The sequence below is a fragment of the Dromaius novaehollandiae genome, chromosome 4, assembly GCF_036370855.1.
Source record: "Dromaius novaehollandiae isolate bDroNov1 chromosome 4, bDroNov1.hap1, whole genome shotgun sequence".
NCBI lineage: Eukaryota > Metazoa > Chordata > Aves > Casuariiformes > Dromaiidae > Dromaius > Dromaius novaehollandiae.
In genome coordinates this window covers 12,084,366-12,108,842 of record NC_088101.1, presented here as the reverse complement: position 1 = coordinate 12,108,842, position 24,477 = coordinate 12,084,366, and the positions used below count along the sequence as shown (strand labels likewise).

Below are 24,477 nucleotides of genomic sequence, written 5' to 3'. Positions count from 1 at the left end.
TACGGAGTAGGAGTGGGTCCTCTGTTTGAGGACCTTGTAAAGCTTCTTCCAAAGACAATAAGCACAGACACCGAACTTGAGGAGAAAACAGTCGCACTGCACCCTCAGAAGATTTTGGCTGTCTACATTAAGTGTGAAATTTGTTGCAAGGAGATGGAGATACGAATCATCCTTACCTCAAAAACTCTGTGTAAGTCAGGCTTATGAGACACTTTCTACCTCCAAAGAACGAAGAGCACTTTTTAGACTTTTGGTACTTAGATTTCTTAATGCAAGGTCACTCTGATGACCGAAGAACGGAGTGAAGAAGGTCTGTGTGCTGTGCCAAGTGAAGTTAGGAGGAAAGGCTTTGATCTCACTTGTTAAATACAGTGTCGTGATTAAAGGCCCTGGATAGGTAAGCCTCGGCGCTTCCTGGTCACACCATGCCTAAGTTTCATCCCAAAACTTAGTCCCCATAGATATAGACAAAGGGATTGTGATTTCCTTGAAAATGGAGAATCCCATTTATTTTTTGTTTGGAACTTTTCATACCCATTACTCCCTAACTTCCAGTATGGGAGACTTACATGACTATTTTTTATGGAGTGTGTTGGAGGTAGAGTTTACAGGATCTAACGCCCTGTAGTATTTTCAAAATAGAGGGGATTTCTCTTATAGACAGTGAGTTATTTTGGGAAAATTGCAGAGTTGTTTGCGTTGTACAATCCTCTGTAGTGTGGGCAGGGTGACGTGACGGCAGAGGAGGCAGCAGGCCTCTGTGAACAGGAGTTCATAAAGTGCAGATGAATGCCCTGCAGTAAACCCTGAAAACCAAGGCTGGCGGGTGTCCCTGCGCGTGTGCACCCCTCTATTTGCAGTCGGTAGCCTTGGCTGCTGGGTTTAGCCGATGGCAGGTGGAGGTGGCTGAGTAATGCCTGCGGGTGTATGCAGGTTGAAGCGAATGTGTTGAGGTTAGTGATGTTTCCTTGCAAAGTGGCCAGGAGACTTCCTGAACCTGGTCCCTGGCTATGGTAAATGGGGGTTAGTAGTGAAGCTAGAGTTATGGTAAAGTGCTCGCACCTCCTTATGGGGTTAACTCTCAGAAACAAGTGCAGGTGCCGAGTTTGGCTTTCTCCTTAGGGTCAGGTCCTTCTACCTGCTAAGAGCTGCTCACTATGCCACAACACTTTCTAGGCAGTTTCTTCAGAGAATACATCAGAGCAATGCTGTATTGCTGGCTAGAAATTAATGGGGAAGAGGAGGAGACTAGTGATCCAAAGCTTTCTAACTGACAAAAAGAGTTTCTTTAGAGCCCCGCGCCCTGAGGTTCCTGCATCGTGTTGTACAAACAGAGTTTTGTCCGGTGTCCCTCACTTCTAGGCTCCGTACATTTGTCCTTGTTCAGCCCAGTAGCGGTAGCGATGCTGTAGCTGTGATGACTTAAGAGTATAGGCAAGGTCAAGTTCGTAGGGAAATGTAGTATCTTTATTAGAGCAGTGGCTACAACTGGAAAAAAACAGGCAGGCTTTTTGGACATCTGCAAGCAGAGTATGCGTTGAGAATAGTTGCTCTGAGTTTGATTAGGTTATGTTGATCAGGTCAGGAAATGGAGAGAAAAGGTAATTGGCATTTGTGAGGCAGAAGAGGCTGTTACTGAGAGGTGATAAAGTCATTAGCCACTTCCTCTAGAAAGAAAGGTAATTATCTCCTAAGGAACATTCAGTCTTGGATGTCTCATAAACAAATTTGTAACCTGGAAAAGTATCAGCTTTGAAAGCTACAGACCCTCACTTTAGTCTGTTTACTCCAGAACTGGACCTAGAAATTTGGACGACCACCAAAGCAGTCTGCAGAAAATGAAGAAAGACCTTCAGTAGATGCCTTTCTCTACAGCTACGTAGTGCAGCTCTTCTGGATAAAATGCATTAGAACAGCAGTGAACAACAGCACAAAATAAGACCATTAATGTTTTCTACGCTTTCCCCAAAGGTTTTTGGAAGCCCCACTTAGTTTCTTCTCAGTGGGAGACATTAGCCAATGCCAGGGCTCGGAGGTATCAAACTAAGGTTTGAACAAGAGGAAATGTAGCTCTGCAGTGCTGTCTCTCTATCTGCATCAGATAAACAGCTCGCCCAAACCACTGTATCAGCCTTGTGCAGATGGGCAGTGTGGGATATGCAGCTCCGAGACCAGCCCACAACTGTTCCCATCTCTGCAGGTCTCTGACCTTCTCCAGATCTGTTTAAATCTGCTGAATACTTTTTTGTTTCATTTCTCTCACTCAGTAACACTCAGGTCAACTGATAGGAGCTTTGCTTTGACTCACTGAGCTGCATGAAACCAATTATCAGTGTGAACAAGCTTCACATTAAAAGAAATAAGAAGTGCTTCCCTGTCTCTTGATTTGATTTTATTGGCTCAGATTTGCAAAACACCCATGTGTTTCTCTGCACAGAACTTCAACCTTTCATTTTAATCCATGGGTACATTATATACTTGTCAAAGACTGCCCAGAATTGGCAGTTTCTTTGCAACCTTTAAAAGATAATTAATTGCACAATACATTAAAAAAGAATCCCTGAGTTTTAATTTATGCATTGTGTATCTCCTACCTACAGGTTTCATATCAAACACATCGATCAAAATTTATGAACATTGTTAAGTCTGGCTTGCTAATAGTTAAATGGGAGACTGGTTAAAATTATATGTATCTTGAACTAGTCTTACAAGTGGTATTTCTCATTCCAGGAGTAGACATATTTGGAAAAACTTCATAGAGATAGATGGAGTCTCAGATCTGGTTCAGAATGACAGTGGGAAGTCGGAGAAGCTGGATCCTCCTTTTGGAATATCGAACTAGGCTTTGCCTTTGCTTTGCAGTTCGTTTTTGGATGTAGTAGTAGCACACACCATGTATATTGTGATTCAGTGGCTTATAACAAGGAATACTGTAGGTATACCTCCACGTACATGGAGTATTTTGGACAGAAAATCCAACACTGGGAGTCCAAATCTTCTCACTACTCCTTTTTTTCTTCAGGATGCATAGTAGTGTACTGTTGTTTTTAGATGGTGGCATTCATCAGTTTATGCTATAAAAGATGAGTTATGCTATAACATGAGCTGTGGATATTCAGCAGCATTGAAATGACTGAAAAAAACATGAATGGTAGATATTCTGAAGAGCTCAGTAGTAGACCTGTGTCCTGTACAGAGGGAGCAGATTTGTTTTCACTGGGAGTTGATGAACACTGACAATTTGGCCTTTCGTTATATGAATATCTAACCATAAGTTTCATCAATGTTGTTGTGAAACATCCTAACCTAGAGATACCTCAGAAGTTGAGAAATGCCTCTGTGCCAGCTTTCTTGAGTATTTTTTCTCTTTCCAGTCATGTTCATGGTCGGAAACTCTGTGATAACAGCTCCCGTTGTTCTGCTTCTGTTTCCAACGAGAGTGGGCGAGAAGGGATGGAAAAATTTCAGAACGAAAGAAAATGCATGCTGATTGCTGGGGATTAGAATATTGTATGCATCTCAGCAGTCCCCTTTTTTGCTATTCTTTTCATTTTTCTTCTTTTATGATTATGGCTGTTTCTGGGTTTTTTCAGTTTTAACTCTAAAGGCTTTTAGCAGGATTGTAGAAGTGAATTCTGAAATCATGTTTTTTTTTCCAAGTTCTTTAGGACTATTTTCATGTAATTCTACTTCAGTTCTACTTCAGTCTACATAAGTAGGAAAAGTAGTCCATAAGGGAGCATGCAGCTCCTGTGTAGCTGTTTTCCAGTGCTTGAATGTCGTTGTGTCGGGCTTACAGAAGAACTGTTGATCTTTGAAAGGGAAATGGAGGTTACCTATTTCCTCTGTTTGCCTCTGTGTTTTTCTTCGTCTCTCCAGAGTATCTGGTGTCAGGAATTGTTGACTTTAGGCCTACCAATTCGGTGCACATGTCATTTTGCTCAGTAAAATGCATTGTGTATCCCCACTGCTCTATTGCAGAATGGGTTTGTAACCGGGTCCCTGGGTGACCCAGCAGCATCAGCCTCAGCAGCCAGTTGCTGGTTTCTTTTTTTCCTGCAGCGAGGAATTATGAAAGGTCTTAGACTGTATTGCGGTCCTAAAGGTTGCGGGAGTGCTGTGGGTCAGAAATGATGAACCATTAGCACCTTTCTATCCCATGTGCCACGTGAAGTTAGGGAAAGCAGCCTGTCAGGGTCTCAGATTCCCCATGTGAACCTCCCTTGTGCAAGGAAAGGTGTTGCTGTAGCCTGAGCCTCTGTGTTCTTCTGATGGGATTGAAATGGGTCCTTTAACTGGTGTTGACATTGTTCTTACAGGCAGTCCAGCCATGACTCACAGAAACCTGACCTCTTCAAGTCTGAATGACATCTCTGACAAGCCTGAGAAAGATCAGGTAAGCTGCATGTTTGGACTTGGCTTGATGGTGTGTATGGTTAGAAGCTGGATGTTTGGAGAGAGAGCCTTTGTACCGTCAAACTGAAGCAGGTGAAATGGGTGAGCAGGGTGAGTTAAGTTTTCCAGAGTCCTGTTACTGGATCCTTCACTTCCTAAGCATCAGCATCGAAAGAAGCAGGTTAAACTCTCACAAAGTCTGGAGCAAGTTCTGCTATGTACAGAAGCTGCCTGGTGACCTGCTGGTATCCATGGGAAGGGAATGCACAACATCCAGCTTTGGATATATTTTCTGATCCTCTTCCTGCTGATAACGGGGTCTTTGTTTCAGCCCCATGTCCCTGTGCAGTAGCTGCAGTCATGCAGCCCTCCACAGCATGCATTCACAAGGCAGATGGGATGGAGCAGGAGCATTTAAGGGAATGTGTCCCCCCTACATCAGCTGTCCTAATAGAAGTTGTTACCTCACCCTGTGCAACTGTGCATCACTTCAGAAATGCAGCTTTAATAAAAGGTGATGGCAGGAGAACAGCTTCGAAGTGAAGGTGAATTATAAAGTTAAGTTGAAATTGGCCTTTCGTTCCCAAAGAAATGAACTCGCTCTTACCAGTTGCCGTGAATTTGATTTCTCAGAATAGGGCAATGTTTATGGTATATCGTACGAGCTTTCTTTGTGTGTGCTCTCACCATTTCTGAGAGTTTAAGAGTGTGAGGAGTAGGAGTGAGTTTATTTTCACTCTAGTGTCTGAATAAGGTCTCTGTGCAAGTTTTAAAAAATCTGTATCTTGGTTTTGAAAAGGGGGTAATTCTCAAAACACGACTGTTTCTTTCAGAGCATCTTTTTCCCCATCCTTCAGTGTTCTTTAGTCCTATGGTTATTTTCAATGCAAATGAGAGTTACTTTGGAAAATTATTTGGGTAACACAATATATGCTGGCCAGTTGAGAGTGACTCTAATCCTTCAAATGATGGCTGGTTGCAATCTTTTTTAAGTGCAGCTCTGCTGTATAGCAACACAGCAACGTAATCAATGTAGAAAAAAAAGTTCAGAGTAATTAAATGTGGTAAAACTATTCTTCAGTCTGCTCCCTCTATCCTTTCTCCCTCTCCTGGCATATGATTTATGCTACTGTTATTTCCCTATTCTAAAAAATGTAAATACATTATCTTCCCATTTGGTATGTGAAAAATCCGTGCAAAAGGAAGAAACGGCTGATAAGAAAATAAACATCATAATGTTGAATGTGGAAAATAAATATGACAGAAATAAAAAAAAAATTGGCTTCTAGTATCTGCTTCAATTATTCAAGAAAATAACAGAAAGAGAAAGGGTGCAGACGGTGTTTCCCATTGATCCCAGTGTCATTCAAAGTTGTAGCATGCATCTATATAATTTTTTTCCTCCAAATGCCTGTTTCTATTATTGTATGCAGGTGTACATGGGGAAAGAGAAGGACTGTAAGACAGCCTTTTCATTGGAAAGGCTGCTGGTGCGTTAAATTTTTAATCACTGTAACTGGGGTGTTATAGGCAGAGTAGTAGAAAACTGGATCTAAATATTGCAGCAGGCTCTTTAGATCTCTGCAGTACAAACCTTCTCGGTTGTTTCTCCTGCTGAAATTTCTGTGGATGTATTAAACACATCCAGGTAATAGACTTTTTGTGTTGAGTCAAGGATAAAAATAGTTTTTTCAGTAGTGCTAATAGTGAGCTGCGTTAATAAATCCCGTTTGCAAGTGTTACTACAGTTTTTAACATTCAGTATAGATAATGCTTGACTATTTACAGTGAAAACCGTTACTTTTAAACTGACTTGTTCCAAAAAGCTGTTTAGTTAATTAGCTGGTGTCTGGCTGATGGACTTTGGCCAGTGGAACCCTTGTACTGTAAGTGTTTCAAAGCTGGCCTGAGAAATCACCTTAGATCTCAGTTTTAGTTACTGATTGTCAGCGAGTCGTGTCTCGATAAAATCTGCAGAATTGTGATGATGCCTGGCAACTTTCTTGAGCAGAACTTAGCATGCAGTACAGGAGACAAGGGAATAATTCATGGTGCTATGACAACGGGAGTTGGAAGGAGAACAGATTTTCTTGCCTTGACAGCAGAGCGGCTGGCTTTCATTATTTTGGTATCCCATCTGGAAGTCTGACAGTTAATGAGGCCATATAGTGAGATATGAGTTTGCTGAAGAAAAGAGGCTATTCCGTTTTTTATTCGTGCATATCACAGGCCAGCGGGTCTTCAAACTACGACAGGCTGAAGTTAGTTTATAACAGTTGCTTGGAGCAGGACTGGGACCTGAGCTCTTTCATCAATCACTTTTTTGCAAATATAGAGAGTATTGCATATGTGTGTTTTAAAAGAAGAAAGGCTTTGAACAAACTTTTTTACATCTTTGGCATTTTTCCTGCCTACCCACATCCTCACTTTCAATATTATAGCCTCTTATGCTAACAGGAGTGGTGCAATGAACAATGTAGTGAGCTTGTAACCGGAATAATTCTTATGTGTGTTTCGGTAGGTTCTTATTAAGCAGAAATTAGACCTGAGTGAAATTAAAGCAGAGGTTCTGGATGGTCTCACTTCCAACTGTGGAAAGTGCTCCTCAGAAGATACTTGCCTTTTCTTTCTTTGTTTCTCTTTCTCTCTCTTTCTCTCATTCCGTCTCTGTCTTTGTGGAGAAGGGCTGGTGGGAAGCGCTTTGTGATTGCATTAGGACCTCCAACCCTCCCTTTTCTGAGGTCGGCAGAGTGGGTTTTGTGATCCGGCCACCCACAGGACATCCTGGAGGGAGACACTGGACCCTGTCTTGGAACAGTTCTTGTTCTGTAAAGCCTGGCCTGGTTCCTGCCAGTAAACACTGGACATTGATCTAGCTGGAAGTGGCCACAGTAGTTTGAAGCAGCCATTCTTTTCCGTACCCTTTGGCCAACACGTGAGAATCTTGTTACCCAAGTACCAGCCTTCTACCACTGTGATTTTAAACCTTCTGCATCATGGGATGCTCTACCTCTGCTTAGCAATAGTTCCCTCATGTCTGTTTGGAAATGCAGGCTGATCCTGGTCCTGATTTCCCTGTGATTTCCCTACTCCTTTCCCCAGGATGTTGTAAGGTCTGAGTTGAAAACTTCTGTCTCCAGGCATATGATCCTGGTATGTCTCTGAAATGTTTGGTTGGAATCATTCTCTGCGGAGCCAAAGGTGGAGCAGATCTCAGGTGCATAGCAATTCCTTCGCCACTCATGGGACATTCGTCTGCAGTGTGAAGCTCCCAAGCTGGGAGGAAGCGGGTTAGTCCTCTGCAGACTCGGCGAAGACAGAGGAGAGTGGTCAGATGAATTTTGCCATAGAGATACGAATTTACGAAGGGGGGACTGTCATTGTCAAAAACTGAATTGTTCTGTTCAATTCCATATTCCTAACAACTGGGGAATTTTAAGGATGGACTTTAATTCTGGAGTGAACAAAAGAAGCCCGGAAAAGGTCAGAAGAGGACACTTGGGGCAGAAGCTCTCTGCAGAGGAGTGGAATGCATTGGCGTGTTCCCTAATACGCTTGGCCACTTCTCTCTCCTTTTGGGGCTTGGCTGTTACTGGCAGCAAGGCTTAAGAGTGGTCACCTGGGTATGGCTGCTTGGAAGTGGCCTTTTTTTTCTTTTGATAATCCTTTGGAGGTGGCACTTCTTCTTTTTCTGATAATCCTTTTAAGGCACTTAGGGGGCACTGAGCAGCTGGGACCTTGGCTAAAAAGGAAAAGGTTGTTCAGCCCATGGTGATCCCTCCAAACATAGGCACTTCTCTGAGGTGCCTGCCTGGTCTCCTGAGCTTAATTTTGAGTCCCTGCAGGGAGCTGGAATTGCGGAGTCGATTCAGGTTTCAGATGGGCCTTTGCTGTCTGCAGAAGCTCCCCTAATGTAGACAGCTCTGTTAAGAGCCTCGAGCTAGGTGAGATGTATTCATGTCTTCAGGGACCTGTGCCTGGGTGGGGAGAGCCCTTCTGTCGCAGGAGAGCACAGAGGCTTTAACACTGCTTGGGATCTCGCCCAGGGCAGTGCAGTGCAGCGTACTAGAGAGCACTGGATGTATCTGGGGGTTTTTGGAAGGTCGGAGGAGCCTTCTTGAGGCTGCCTTCCTTGAGGTCTGCAAGGCCTGTTTTGTCCTGCCCTGCAGCATCCTTGCAGAGGATCAGGAACGAAGCCTGTGTGCAAAGGCAAATACAGGCTGGAGGTGGTGGCAATTAGATTGCCCGCCTCCTATGAGAAAAGAACAATAAATGATCAAGGGAAGAGACAAAAGGCACAACCATAAACTTTCTTTATGAAGAGGACCTGGGTTTTACTTCAATACATAGGTGCTGGCCCAGTTAGATGCCCCATTCATCTCAGTGGCTTTCTCAGAGGGTACAAAGATGAGTGTGAAGACTGGTAGGGCTGAAGACAGAGACATAAAAAGAAAGTATTTATTGTGGTCTCACAACACACTGACATGAGTGCAGCACATGGTAATAATATGAGACTTATTATTTTATTAAAATTGTACATAGCACGCAGATGTACCTGTATCAAGCCTCATGAGGTTGTTTGCCCTGCCCTTAGGGTAGGGATTGTTCTATGCTTACTTTGGATTTACTTTGATCTCCCTGTTGTTTTGTTTTTCTCATACTCTTTGCTTTCTTAATACACTTTTCAGAGTTAATCTTCTCACTGGCATAACCATTAAACTCTTGTCAGAGACAAGGAAAATGAACTTAGCATCTTTCTTGGAAGAGGCTGGTGTGAAGGAAGGACAGAGGGCACTCAGCCTCTTTCCAAAGGATCAGCCAAGCAAGTGTTGCCCATTCCCAAACTGGCAGGGCAAAGAGCTGTCAGCAAGGAAGAAGGAAAAGTCTCATGGGCTGAAAGGTAAAAGGGTATGAATGTATAACCCCAAGTGCTCTGCAGCCAACCCTGTTATACTGCTAGGGTATTTAGGACCTATGCAGTTTGCCTGTCCTTTGATAATGTTAGGATCATTGCACTTTTTCTGTCATCTTATCTTCTGAAAGCAACTTCAGTGTATCATCGTTCATTTAAAAAAAAAAAAAACAAGTCTTGCCATAATTTCTATGTCTGTTTCTTAATTCTCTTTCCCCCCTCTGACAGAAAGTGTTTTATGGACATGTGATAAGCAATTAGATTAGCAACTTCATCAAAGGTTGGATTGCTTCTTGAAGAATGATGGACTAAGAACATTTTCATTTGCTTTGTGTGGTTCTTTTCTGTATATATGACGCTGTATGAAACAATATTACCATCAGAATAAAATAGTTCCAAATCTTAAAATGGTATGAAAATCTGAAATGAAGCCCTGGGTTATTTGTAAGGTAGGGATGCCTGCTAAGTTCAAAGTGTTACATTATTCTTTGTATTCCCTTAATTCTTGGAAAGCAAATGATTTTAAAGCTGAAACAACAAAAGGAAGGGCCAGTTACCAAAATGCAGAGTTTGCAGAAAATTTTTAGCTGTGGATTACATCTTACAAAAGTTGCATGGATAATATTGATTCAGATCTCATACTTCCCTGACAGACACACAACACAATGTTCAGCTACCTCAGCTGCCTATAGTGGCTGCTGTACTACACTGGTACTTACAATGGATGGTGTATTGAAAGGGAAATTAATATGGCAGTGTTTTATTGTTTCTTCTGCTAATGCAGATTTAGTTACTGCCAGTGGAAACATAGCGCGCGGACATGAAGGCTTTGCTATAGCAGTATGTCGTTGGTGTGGTGGGGTGATGGCAAACCAGGCTTCTTTGCGCCGTGCCTGAGCTGTGGAAAACGTCAGGCTCTTGTTTGCTGTGTCCTGCTCTGCTGGGTCTCCTCGCTTCTCTCTCGTGCTGTCTGTCTCTGATTCTTTGTCTTGTCGTAAGTGAAACACAGGAAAAGGAATAGTTGTAACTCTCTAGTAGAAAATAACTCTTTTCCTCTGGTACAGCACAGTACTATCTGCTCAGTTACCCTTAAACCCCGAGGGGAGCGCTCTGTTCGCCTTTCCTGACCCCTGCGTAGGACCAGTTGCAGGATGGCATCCGCAGGCGGCAGCGAGCCCCTGATCTCTGGTGGAGCAAGAGTATGTCTGTTGTCTCTGAGACGCATTCAGTCTTGATTTACTCTTAAATTGTTACTTTAGAGCACTGGGATCCGCTGAGGATACCGATGTGCTACAAAGCCCTTTGCCTGTCAGGTCCCTAACTGAGCTCAAAAGATAAAAAAAAAAAAAAACATACCAGGGTATTTAGTGGTCCCTACAAGAGGCAAATTTGGAAGGGGTGTGGGGCAGGAGGTGAAGAGAGGAAGAAGATTTTATTCCTGTTCGTACCGCCACGCTCAGTAAACATGTCTTGTTGCCGGAGGTGTAACAACTGAAATAACCTGGGGCTCCCCAGAACGTTTTTCCCTTCCCGCCCGCAGGGCCTGCGGGAAGCTTGCCCTGTCACTGAAGAAGGGGCTCGATTCGTGCCTCCTGCCAGCCTCATGTCTCTCAGCAGCACTCGGCACCCAAACAGCTATGTGTGCTTGTGAGTGCATTATTTATGAATATTGAAATTAGTTCCTTAGTTAATTTGCATGAATCGGCTCCTTTCCACCCTGAGGGTGATGACTTGATTCATTGCATTTAGGCTGCGAAAGGCACTGGTTCAGCATCCAGGGCGTCTTTCGGAAGACGCCAGGCCCTGACTGAGACGGCTCTAATGGCACCTGACACTGAGGATAAATGACTTCAGTAAAGGACACGCAATTCTGGTTTTGCCGTTTTATGATGGGGTGGTTTTTTGGATTGTTTGTTTGGTGTTTTGGCACTCTGTGAAGGATAATTAAGGAAGAGGAGGTGTGTTCCACTCCGTTGTGTTAGTGTTGGCAGAACTCTTCTTTTCTTCATGAGGCAGCAGCGTAGAGAGGTGCTTTGCCTCCATCTACTTTATTTTATGCGCTGCTGGCTGCAGTTAATATACTGGTCATTTGCAGCTAGATAGACAAGCAGAAGCAGTGGTACTTTTGGACAGTTTCTTTTTCTTTTCTATTTTCCAATTACTAAATCAGTGTCTTAGCTTTGTATTCTCTCCCAGGCACTGAGCTCTGTATTGCCAGATATAGCAATGTTAAATCTGAACAACCAGTACCTCTAATAGCAGGACAATTCCTGAAGCTCTTGAGGATCGAGCTATTGAATAACAGCAGAATCAAAGACCTAAAGAAGGTTTCTTGAGCTGTCGAAAAAATCTTAAGCTAGTCTGGTCCACAGCAGCGTTTGACTAGAAGCAGGATGTGCTTTTGACAGGACATGCAGCCAGGCCGTGGGGTGTGTCTGTGCGCGTTTGCGTATGTACATTTTAACTAATTGCCTGTGTTGGGCTGGCTGGGTGCACCTCTCCCACCGTACAGAGCTTACCGGTACCTGGCCCATGAGGCAGGCAAATGTGCACTAGCCTGGTGCAGGTCAAGGCACAGGCGCGCGGAAAGTAGAGGTTTGTAAGTGTCCTCACGTGACTAATCCGTGGATGTAGTAGTGGCCTTGGCTGTGTTTATTGTCACTGAAGCTGTATTTGGGATGAGCTCATATCTGGCATCATACCCTCGATTTTACCTTTGCTGATGCCATGTGAGGACTCCCAAACCACAGTAGACCTGCAGCCCGAGCAACGGTTCATTGCTCTGTTGCAAGGAAAGAGAGGTTAGACAATTTGCTCGGAGTTGTGTGGGAAGCAGGGCAAAGCTCTCAAATTGCCTGGATTCCCATTTCCATCCTCAGCAAAAAGAGCATCTCTTCATTTGAGCAACCTTTAGGGAGAACAAGCTTTTCACTCTGCGCACAGTGGCCAGGACGTGGTTTTTGGGTATGGTGTTAGAGCACGGCTCGTAAGTTAGCTCTTGATTCATATACTCTCAGTACTTTGGAAGTAATATTGTAAAGTTCTTTTTTTGCTGCTCACAGGGCAGAGCTGGGAACAGAAGTTATTTAGAAGACCCAAAGCACAGCGGTTGTCAGCCCCGTTACTGCCGTGGTGCGAGTGGCCCGTAGGAAGCTGGGGGTGGTGTGCCCTTGCCCGCTGCTGTAGCGCTTGCGGTCCTGGTCCTGTGAGAGATCCTTGGGGCAGGCTTTGTTCGAATGTCCTTGGCAGCGCTGAATGACTGAACCACTAGGGCGTTTTTAATGCTTGAGATGAGAAATAAAGGAGACATTTAAAGAAAATCTGGGAAAGTGTTTGTCAGGGACGCGTTATTGCTGAGCTGATGCAATAGCGTATCCAACATGAATATACATCGATATAAGGGGAGTGTAGTGGCCTGGCGGTAACGCCAGTTGCAAAGGACTAGTATATGGGACAAAAAAAAAAAAAAAAAAAAAAAAAAGGCTCTGAATGGATATGGTCAGCTGGAATATTTAGTCAAAGGGAGACACAAGCCCCTTCTTATTTGCTGTGGTGTGTGCAGTGTTTATTCAAACTGGTGTTTCCATATCAACAGGAAATCTGTGCCAAAGCCAGCTCTGAACTTAAAAAAGAAATTGGCCTGGTTGAGAGAAACTCTCCTGCCCTTCCTGGGGGAACCACTGCGGGGGGAGGCTGGTGGGTTCCCGCTGTTTGGAAAGAAGTCCATTGATTAATGGTGAGGATGATGTGTTGCTTTTACTGTTTGAACAGCATCTCCGAATCTCTGCAATCACCAGCAGAGATTCCTAATTTCTAGATCTGTCAGCCTGGATGACCTACTTTCGCTCCATGGAGCTCAAATGAAAATGACTGTCTTCTGGTACAGCTCACTGCCACCTTTCTCAAGGAAAGGAAATGTTTCTAGGAAGTTTAGTTAACTGGAACTTCATTTACTTTGGCCTTTTTCTTTATGCAGAGAGCAGTTTTGTTTCTAGTTCATCAGCAGTGCACGTCTCAAGCGCTCCTGGGTAGTGGGGTTCTGTACATAGACAAAGCACAGAGCATTACAGGTATCCCTTTGGTAAGAGTTCGTGGGATAATTTATGGGTAGGTAATCTTAAACATATATGTGGATAGATACAGAAATACGGCGAGAAAGAGAGAGAGAAATTCATGTTCCTGGGAGAATTAGTCTTTCTTAGGTAGAAAAGCACTGCGTGTCGGTGCTCAGATGTGGGAACCCTACAAGTGGGATACGATGCAGGCAGCTGCTGTCTGGCACGCTGGAGGACTCTGCGTGCCGCACTTGGCTTGGGTGGCAGAGGGGCTTGGGGAACTGAGGAACTGGGTCCCTTTTCCCTGCAATCAGGGAACATTAAGTCTTCCTTTAGTAATACACCCGTGGTAGGCAGTTGGGCTTGTGATGGTAGTCTGTATGACCAGTGTTTATTTTGAATGCCCACCTTTTGCCACGGTTTGGGGGTAATAGCTGCGTTCGGTGAGTTGGAGTGAGATCTCCTACCTTGCAAAGAGTCAAGATACGCTGATCAGCTCTCCCTGGGGTCACGTGGAACAGCATGGCTGCAGCAAAAGCATACCCTGCCCTTCTCGTGCATTCCTCCCCTCCTCTTTGTTCCCACACCCAGCACTGGCTATTTTTATTTCTGCAGTGTTGAATATGGTAAACCTGTGTGTGGTACATGGTAGGGCAAAAAAGATGGGTCTGGAATGGACTGTCCATTGGAAACACTGAGTAATCTAGGTATCTTCAGCTTGAAAAAATGTGACTCAAGAGGAAGAAGAAAGAGATTTGTAAAATGATGAAGGGCATAAAGAAAATGAAGAGGGGATGAGCATTTTACCTGCTGGAGGGGGTAGCCATGGTAGCTTTGCTGTTCTGGAGTGGGACTGCCGAAAGCTGCCTTCTTGGGCTTTTAAACAAAAGCTCAGAAATGATCATTTTGATTTTTGCCAAATGCATAGCATTCTCAATCTTTCATGCCAGCGGTGTTCGCTTTGCTCACTCAGTTCCACTGATGCTAGCAACTAAATGCTGCTAATGGGAAGGGGAATTCAAGTTTGCACTTCAGACCCTGCATGCCTGAAGGATGGCATGTTATGAAGTTAGCATCTGCTTATGAATTACAGATAGCTTCCTTGGATAAAGTCAATAGATGGCCCTTTAGTTCTGATTTTGCTTTATTAAAGTTGTTATTGTAATGCAAATTGAGATTATTAATTTTATACTGTACCTCTGTAATAGCGTTAGACTTGCATAATGGTTTTTTGGGTTTTTTCCCTCTGCTTTTTGCTGTTGGGGCTTGCCTGCTGCAAACTCAGCAACCTCTGTCAGAAAGGGGCAGTTTTAATATCCCATAAAGGTAGCTGATCTGCACATAGAAGAAACACTCAAGCAAATCATAGCCTCTCACTTTTCTAACAGGTTTTCTTTTGCCCCAGTGCTCCTTCCATTTAGGGCTGGTTTTTCAAATGGGGTAGAGCTGCAGAAGCTTCCTGTTTTGGTAAAATTGGAAAGAAAAAAAAGGCATGTGAGTGTGCATACTGATGTTTCAGCTAGTGACGCACTTAAAGGAGTTCCTGCTTGCCTTGGGTCTTCTCTTTGCCTTGGTGAAGCCTGCAAATACTTTGCAAAGGGTGCCGGGGCTCACAGACAAGAGCCGCGTGTGTGTTCCTGCACGCAGCCCTTTTCCTCTTTCCCTGCTCTTTGCTGTTAGGCACCTAAGCTCTCGGTTGTGCTAGGTGCTCCCAAATTAACGGAAGGGACTTGCCATTCTTTACAGAATATTTGGCCCCGTTGAGTGACTTAGGAAAAATCCATCCTACTTGGCCCCTTAACTTGCTTTTGAAAATCTTGCTAGGAGGTGCAGGGGCGCGTAGCGTACCTGGGCCCTCTCCTGGCTCTGCTGGGTGTAGCTGGTCGCAACAGATGCCCCTTAACGCTTCCCCTGCTCGTGGGCTGTCTTCTTGGGTTTCCTTTACTGCAGCAGGTCAGGCCGATAACGGCAGCAGCTCAGAGCCGCTTCGTGAGCTGTGCCGCGGTCTCTGCAGCAGGGGAAGCAGCAGTTTTGAGAGGACAAGGCAGACAGGTATATAGCGCGCTCAAGTGACTGAGAGTAAACGAACAGATGCAGTAAAAGCAGTGTGTACTTACTAATTGCTTTCATTTCCGATAAATCTTAAGTGATGTTGATAATAACGGAGTGTTAAAATGCACTTAGGGAAATTGTGCTTTTCAGGTTGCCATGCCCTTTTGCAAATGTAGCACTGAAGATCCTTGGCCTTTAACATAACATTAGCGATCAGGTTAGAACAGTGCTCAATTTAGAGCGCAGGCGAAGGGAGCACAGCGGTTCCAGCTGCGGGGCTCCCTCCCTCCGTTCCCCGCTCTCCGGTGCTGCTGAGGACTCGGACCTTTTCTGAAGCTTCTTCGGAGAATGGTTCAAAATGGATCATAAGTGCTGACTACAACATTCCCATCAGCTAGCTGATAAATGATTTAAGCAAGTTTTGTGTGCTGCTGCTAAAGTCATTTGGAGCAAAAAACACCTTCAAGATATTTCTTCAAAATTAGTCATGCTGCTTTGAGGTGCTGGATGGAGGGGGGGCTGAGCAGGCTGATACCCGGGACCTCAGGAGCTGCTCAACCTCAGGCTTGAGTTCCTTCTTGTCCCTTCTGAATTCAGAAAGGCACCTGAGCTTGTGCAAATATCCTTGTTCAGGAAAATACATGAGCACACCACCAATCCGGTTAGCAGTATTGAACATACGCTTTATTGTGGAGTTGCCACCTCCAGTATCTTCTGTCCCTGGTTTCCCCAAAAAACTGCTCCTGGAAGAACCGTTAACACGTTTCCAAGCTTTCTCCGCCGCACTTCTTGATGTTTATTAAATATTTTCTCTGGTAGAAATCCTGACTGAAGTGTGTGGGAGTAGGACTATTCCAGTGGTTTTCCTTCCTGCTGAATCTGTAATTCATGCCTTTTCATCAGACTTCTTCCATTTTCCTGCTTCCTAGAGGCACCCTGGCAAAGCCCAGGGAAATGCTCATCAGGGATTCAAGGCCTACTCTAATGTTACCCCTAGTTGTGTTTCTGGCAGGACATCCTCCCTCACCATTAGCCAGATGAATACAGAGCATCTCCAAAGATCACCCGGGGTGAAGGGGTTTTCGGGAACCGATGGAGGGCAGGATTTCAAAAGCCTTCAACTCCAAATTAATTCTGCTGCTGCTGAAGTGGGCAGTTAAAAACAAAGCTGTCTTGCATCTGAGTGCCCGCAGAAAGCCCTCCCCGGCTGCGAGGACGCCGCCTGAGCACTAAGCTTGCTCGGAGTTTATACTGTCGGAGGAGCGGTGCCCCCCGCGAGCACGGCTGAGGCTGCAGGAGCTCTTGCTGCTGCTCCTGGGGAAGCCCAGGCCGAAGAGCTGCGCAACTGCGATCGCCCTACCATGCAGCAGGCTGGCCTGGGCTAATTTAATAGCCTAGCAGAGAGGCGTGCGATCCCATGCCAAGCCGCGACCGCTGCTCAAGAGATTGGGAGTGCTAGGAAGATGCTGGAAAAGAGCCAGGAGAGGTTGCTTTTTAGGGCTCATCTGCTGCGGCTGCAGTGTTTTCCCTTTATCAAATCAGAAGCCATCGATGACATTGCTCCACAGTTTGCCTTAGTTACTACTTTGTCAGCTAGATGGTGATGTTTTAGTGCGCTGTGAGGCTGCTCACGTCCGCTGCAGTACAATTATAGTATGTAGGTGCTGAGATTAGAAGAATACCCTTCGGGCTGTAAGGAACTATTTTTAGTATGAAGCTATATCTGCACTCTGAGGAAGACACATAAATGAGAGTGACTCTGGCAGTTGGCTGATGAGAACGATGCTGGTCAGTAGATTTCTTCTGGCACTCTGATCTAATGGTGATGAGCACAGCATTAGACCTTCGATACCACTTGGATGGCTTGGGAAGGACTGCTGGAAATGAATACATAAAGCTTTTTAGGTCTTCTTCCAAGCTTGCTTCCCTCCAGTTTTTAGCCCTACTGTTCAGTGACACAACAGATGCTTTGTTGCTTTTCTAGAAGTGCTGCTTATCCCGTGACTGAACTCCTAATGCTGCTTCCCTTGCTGGTGAATTCACCTTACGTCAACTCTGCCGGCGCTGCTCCCACACTTGAGGCTTTCCTGCCTCTCGGGCAGCGACACGCAGGCTCCTTAAGAGGACCTCTGGGCCAGGCCTCCTGCTTGCAAGGTGCAGGGAGCAGAGTTGCCTGCTACTACGCTCTTTTGCTTGGAGTCGCAACCTTTTTCTTTCCAAGCCCGCTTGTTTTGTTTTTCCAACAGACTAAAATCTAGGCCTTGAGGATGAGAAAACTCCAAGGTGAGCAGTGCAGTTACGCTGGCACATGCTTACGGTGGCTTCACCAACCTTTTTTTCTTTTTTTTAATATTTCTGGCACATCGGTTGTCCTTGTTGATGAAGAAAAAGGAAAAGATTTAGGTGGATAAATAGAGAATTCTGTATTAGCCTAATGTGTGCAAGGAAGAAAGTGAGAGAACACTAGAAAAACATCAAAAAAGAGCTGAATTAAAAAAAAATGAGGTAGCAACTCAGGCTCCTGTTACTGAGGACAGTGGAGCAGTCACAGATAATGAGAGTATGAGGCAAGAACAGTACTAGAAAGACATTATTGGAAAGACATGTTGAAGCAACCTGGGTGATTAAGAAAATCAGATTAGAAGAGTGATCGGCACATTCCTTGGCCATTTTGGATTTTGGTGTCACATTTGAATTTCTTCTGCTACAAAAGAATGGTTGAAATGTGTGAGTTCTTTGTATGCCATCTTTTCCTTCTCTAATTACTTGGTTGCATTTCAAAAGAATCTGTCCTTTTTTAATAGTGATTTTGATCTTATGTTCTTTTTGCTCCTGCACCATCCTTTAAAAGGGGTAACTGGAGCCCTTGGGAATAAATAACTGGTGAGAGAAAGCCTGGTTTTGTTCCTTAACGCAGGTGGTCTTTCTGCCTGTTTAACAGAATAGTTAGACATCTTCATGCTTTTATCCCCATGCCGTGCGCAGCTCACCAGCATGTCGGCCTTAGTACGGGAGCAGCTGTAGCCCTGCGGTGGTAGTGCACCACATTGCTCCCAAACTGTATCTTAGCCCAAAAGTGAAGGGGAGAAACAACCCATTTAAAAGCATCAGCAAGTTTCTAGGTGTTTGCTCTGTCTTTGCTTTCAAACATGACTCTTCCAGGAAAATTAGGACAGACTGGTCACGAGGAAAATTCTTTGAGTGACTGTGGGGAAGGTTATTTTGCTATATCTTGCTTTGGTTGCCTGGGAAAGGGAGCGATTCTGTGTCTCTTTTGGGTGCCTGGGGGAAAAAACCCCAACATGCTGCCTAGACAAGGGGGCTGGGGAGCAGAGTCCTCCCCTGCTGCTGGGTTTGTCACCTTTCCTCGCTTCTGGAAGCAGCCTTGCCCCGGTTTGCACGCATGGGGAGGACACTTGCTCGCTTTTTCTCCCCCAGACAATTCCTGGCCCAGCAAAGTGTTGTCAGAATTTCCAGAGAAGCTGTGTTCCTTGACTGGCTCTGCTGAGTATGTCCACAACACACGTCTGAGCATTTTGTCGTTTGTTCGTTCTTCCAAGGGGTGTATTATCAAGCGGTGAATAACTGACAACCTCAATTTAAAGTAACGCAGATTCTCTTGGGGAATTACTGTAAGCCTAATTTTTCCTTGTGCCTTTAACGTTTTCTAGTTTATAAATATTAAAGCCATCAGTCAGTGTACTTTGGGGCTTCTGAGAGCTCGTGGAGGCAGATTGTGAGCTGCTGTGAATCGTAGCCTGCCAAAATAGATCTCTTTACTTTGCCAGTGGGCCACACTGATTTTTCAACAGTGAGGGATCAGCAGAGTGGTGCGTGCAGCTCCTTGTGTGTGTGTTCCATATGCCAGCAGTTCATTTACTTGATTTTAAACTTTTGTACAAGATTCTTGAAAATTCTGTCTGAGAGAAAGGTATTATGAGAGGGAGGAAAGAGTGGGATTAAATTAGCAATTGCTGTGGCAGGATAAAGTATCAACTGCCCTGGCTTGATTATGGAGCAAGGGCTGTTCAGCTGATGGTGGAAATGTCAGAGATCTTTTGGCTACACAACCGCTAGCAACCTGTCTGCTGCCTTTCAGTGTTTGGGGTTTCATGGATTTGAGCTATGTGGCAGGGCTGGGGGAACGAGTTTGTGTGTTATCAGAAGTAAGAGATGAAGAAAGAGTAGCAATTGTTCCCTGCCTGATGCATAAAATAGTTATTGGTCCTTTTTTTGAACTGTCCACTTAACCTCAACTTCTACATGCATAGCTGTGGTAGTGTTTTACAAGTTACGTGAATTTCGTACGTCAGAGAAATAGTTGCGTTTGGTCTCTAAATATCCCCCTGTTCCTTGATGTTCACAGCTGGACTAACAGAGTGCCGTGACCCCCTGCAGAAAGTGTCTGACAGGCTCTTCCCAGGCCAGGCCTCCCCTGGGCCACCCCATTCCTAGCCAGACCGGTACCTGTGCGGAGACAGCGAGTGCTACGCATAACTCTCCTCTTCCTCATTCCCCTCACCACACCTTGGTCTGTCCGTCCAGGCCTGCTGCTTTCCTTTTCCTCTGAAACTCTCTCTGATTTCCCTCCTCTTCTTCAGACATGCCCTTTTTCCCTTCACTTCTTCCCGAGACTTTCTCTTCCTTTCTGATCTTTAGGTGAGGGATGTAGCAGCCATCCAGCATTGCCCTTTGAAAGGACTGAGAACCGAGAAGCTTCAGAAGCTTCTCAGCACCATCACAGCTCTGAGCCCTGATGTCAGCATTGCTCTTCTGGTGGTCGTCGTCTTAGCAGGAGCGTTTGACTTGACATGAATGCAAGGGTGGCTGTCTGCTTCTCCAGTCTGGTTTCTGCTTTACGTTTATAATGGGGGGAAAGCTGTACCAAGTAGCAGTGTATTTGGCTGTATCTCAGTAGACTGCATGGGGATAATTCATAATGGCCAAAAGGTGGTTATATCACTGATTCAAGGTGATATATTATGACCAAGGAGGAAATGTGGGTGATAACTGGGTCAGTTTTATTGCACATTCCTGTTTGTGTGCCTAACAAGCCATCGTTTTATTTTCCTTCCTCTTTTACCGATGCAGCTGAAGAATAAATTTATGAAGAAATTGCCTCGTGATGCAGAGGCCTCCAACGTGCTGGTTGGGGAGGTAGACTTCTTGGAAAGCCCTTTCATTGCCTTCGTCCGGCTGCAGCAGGCAGTTATGTTGGGTGCTCTGACCGAAGTCCCCGTACCTACCCGGTAAGAAAATTCAGCCCCTAGGCAGGTTACATGAATTGGAAACTGCATTTCCGCTGTTTGAAATAATAGTACCAGTCTGAAAGAAGAACTGCCCTGTTGGTTTCCGTCATGTAATTTCATAGGGGTCATACATTTTGCAGGATAATTGGTTTTAAAGTAACAAAACTCACTTTAGCTGCTTAATTGTTTTCAAGTCACAAATCTGATTGTAAAATATAAGCTGTAAAATACACAAACACACTTGCTGTAAAATACACAAACACACTTGCTGTAAAATACACAAACACTTGCTTAACGATAAAGATTTAACTACTTTTTCCCTGCCCTCCTTCCCCCCCCCCCCCTTTCCCACAAGCCCTATACCTGACTCAGATTTCCTCTGCATTTTCCTGTGGCACATCTTTTTCTTCCTAAAAACTCAAATTTAACAAAGGATGCAATTCTGACTCTGTTGAGGAAAAAATCGGATAAATGGAAAAAAATCTCTTTATTATACCCACATGGAATATTTGTAATTTATAATGGCTCCTAAAAAATGTCATTTGTGTATTTTATTTATTGTGACTCATGTTGCAGATTAAACTGTAGTCTCACAAATGTGAATATACCTTACATTCCTCAATATTTGTGTAACTTTGTACAGTCAATGTATATAACTACCAAATCAACAAAGCTTAGCTGTTACCCGTAATTATTCAGTCATACATGGTTTATCAAGTAACATAATAGAGAATAATATCATTATAGATGTCCAGAACATTTGAAGTATGTGAGCAACGTTATGCAGCATTTTATGTTTGTTACATACATCAGGTGAAAGCTGTAAAAGTAATTGGTGTAAAAGGTAATGAAATGCTCTATGAACGGAGCCCGGTGGAGTTTTAATGTGAAGGATGGAAGAGGCGGTATGCAGACAGACCTGCCGCCGGTCTGCAGTATTCCCTTTCAGTCCGCGCCGGCCTCCGCAGCGCCTTGTTACTCAGCCCTGCTCTGCATCTGCTGTTCCTGCTGCGCACCTGGGCTCACGCACGCTTGTTGGTATCCGCTTACACAGGATTTACTTTGCATTTGGCTTGTAATTATGGAGTTCAAGTTGCACCTTTCATATCGTTAATGTGCCAATACATATTTCGTGTGAACTTTTTAAGTGGCTTTCAGTACAGAGTGAAAGTCATATAATGCCTAGAAGGTTTGAGGCTACACTGAGTAAGACCTTGTAAGAAGAGACCTCATATCGCTACATGAACGTATAGCTAGGGCAGTACTAATACTGGAACGAATCACAGTGGTTGTATGGTATGGAAGTAACATGGTTCTTATAATCTATGCCTTAACTTCATATATATAGCAAAGGAAGGAGATGATGTGGTGTTGCTGTTTTGTTTAATTGCCTTGTTGTAGTGCAGCGGTGTGCGTATGTCTTAGAGGTTTCAGGGTGCCTTACAATAACCATGCCAACAGCTGTCTGCGCGCATTGGGTTTACTTTTAGGAATGTGGGGAAATTGAAGTGGTGTATTTGTAGCAAGGGCTATTCTGGATTCCTCTGCATTACTGAGCTCTGTATATTTTCATATTTCAGCTTCTAAGTCTAATCCCAGTTATTTCTCCTCTTAAATGCATCTCAAAGTGCTCTTCAGCAGAGGTAAAATTAGGCATTCTTTGTTTTTGTAGTGGGAGCCAGGAAGTTAGTCCTAGGATTGCTCAACGTCCTCATTATTCAATAGCATTAATCAAAACAATGTGTCCTTCCATGCCAACATTTTTTTCCAGGAAATAGTATTATCCATCTGCTGTCCTCCAAACCAAATGTTAGCGCTAATCAGAGTAGTGAGGCTCATTAGATTGTTTTTGTGAGTAATGAAGAGCCATTTGCAATGGCTGCATCCTGTGAAATTCAATCAAGGAAATCCCATAAGGGGCCAGGCTAGTTATGATGGAGCGTCTCCTTTTTCAGCCTTTGGTTTCAGCCGTCTCACACAGTGGGCATTTCTGCTATAGACAGCCCACAGCCTCTAGAAGATACTGGCGCTGGAGCCTTCTTTGTTCCTCCTTTTTCTCCCCTCAGGGTTTTTCATTTTATGTTGTTACATTATAAAGTTCCTGGTAAAATTATCAAAACCTTGTCCTCAAAGTTAGGCCATTCAAAACCATGTGGGGTTCCTACAGAACAGCATGAAGCCATCTTGATGATTTGCCTCTCAAAGCACTAATCTAGCCAGGTTTGCAGAGAGAGAGGGCAGTCATGGCTTTTACTGAGCTAGCTGATAATCAGCATATCAGCTGTAACCATTAGCTGGACATGTAAGAAACTTGTTGATGTAGAAGCAAATATGACACAAGCCCAGGAGGGGCGAAAGGCTCATGATATCTGTAGTCCCTGCCCTGTTTTTTGTTTATTCGTGTTGACCTAGACCGAGAGAATGAAAAAGGATTATTGTGTGTGTAAGGTAGATAGTATTCAACACATAGACTTCCAGTTAAATAGGTTACTTATTTCTGCTGATTATTTTTCTCTACACATTCTTTGGTTTGGATTTCTAAATTATAGAAGTCACAGAATTGTTGACACTTTGTAGGAATAAGATTTCCTGTGTAGAAATGACTCTTCCCTGGATACATACATTTTCTATATATTTCTCCCTCCACGCTTCCTTGCTGAGGACATGTTCATTAAAAGTAAATTTTTGCTTTAAAGGAATCATCAGGGTCTGATAAACTCTCCAGGAAAAGTTGCTGTGTGGGGTGTTTTCATACAGTCTTAGGAATAAGAATTGGGGAACTGAAATTCGTATAGAGAACTTGCAGCCTTTCACTGTGAGCTGTGTCGTCTTGTTACAGATTCAAAAAGCCTGCAAGGACTTTGGTTTTCTCTTACCAAATTTAGTTCCACAGCACTCACTTTTGTAAGCACTTAGTGATTGTATTTGCTTCAGTATGGCTGAACAATTCAATAGATATAGCCCCTTATTTTCATAAAAGACGTGCAATTGTATGTTCAGGTCTGTTGCATTAATGCAATGTTAATGGGGAAAAAAGTTAAAGAACGAGCAAGGGAAAGATTTTTGGAGGGAAGCTGTACAAACTTCCATAGTCTAATATGTGGGGCTGGGAAATTGCCCATGCCTACAAGTCTCCAGTGAAATGCAGTAACTTTCCCAAGGTCACTTAGGAAGCATGTGGCAGAAACAAGAATCAGGCTCTGTTCCCTTTTTAGGCTCTCCCTCCCATTTTAGGTTTTTAACTACAAGAACATCTTTTCTTTTTGATATGTGAGGATGAAACATGAGCATCTTGTTCATTAATCATACCATTGGAATGGTTTTCGGGGCTGTATCTTGTGGCAGCCCTTCCGCCAGTAGGACTCGCTCTGGGAAATCTGGAGACCTGGCAACAAATGGCTGTCTTTGTCTGTGTTTGTGTGTTGGACATCATGTGAGATTCCTGCTGGGGGGGGTGTCGGCACATTGCCCAAAATTTGTATCAGCACCTACATGAAATAGAAGAAGAACTAAACACTTCATCTCCTTCGTTCCCTACGGCAATCACAAGTTGTACCCCTTTCATTAAACAGGTCCAAGCCAGCATTCCTCAGATTCTGGTGGAAAAGTAGATTGTGAACTGGTCCTATCAGCCCTTGAGTCCATCAACATGCATCTCTATTGGCAAGCTGATGAATAACAACAGAAGGACTGCTTCCCCCCAAGCCCCTCAAAACTAAAACATTTTCTGCAGGACCTTACTGAGTTTCTTTTGCGTAGCTGCCTTTAAACCTTATGGATTGCTGCTCCTGCTTTTTCCAGATCTGGGAAGTAG

At 44.1% G+C, this 24,477-nt stretch overlaps 1 protein-coding gene across 3 annotated transcripts in view; it reads left to right on the top strand.

Annotated features, from left to right (window-relative positions):
* Nucleotides 1–24,477, top strand: part of SLC4A4 (solute carrier family 4 member 4) — a 229,217-nt gene that overhangs the window by 145,198 nt on the left and 59,542 nt on the right. For all 3 annotated transcript variants that reach the window (XM_064510424.1, XM_064510423.1, XM_064510425.1), the window contains exons 7-8: nt 4,320–4,396; nt 20,506–20,663. In XM_064510424.1, coding sequence (XP_064366494.1) covers nt 4,320–4,396; nt 20,506–20,663 — 235 coding nt within the window. The remainder of the gene's footprint in view (nt 1–4,319; nt 4,397–20,505; nt 20,664–24,477) is intronic.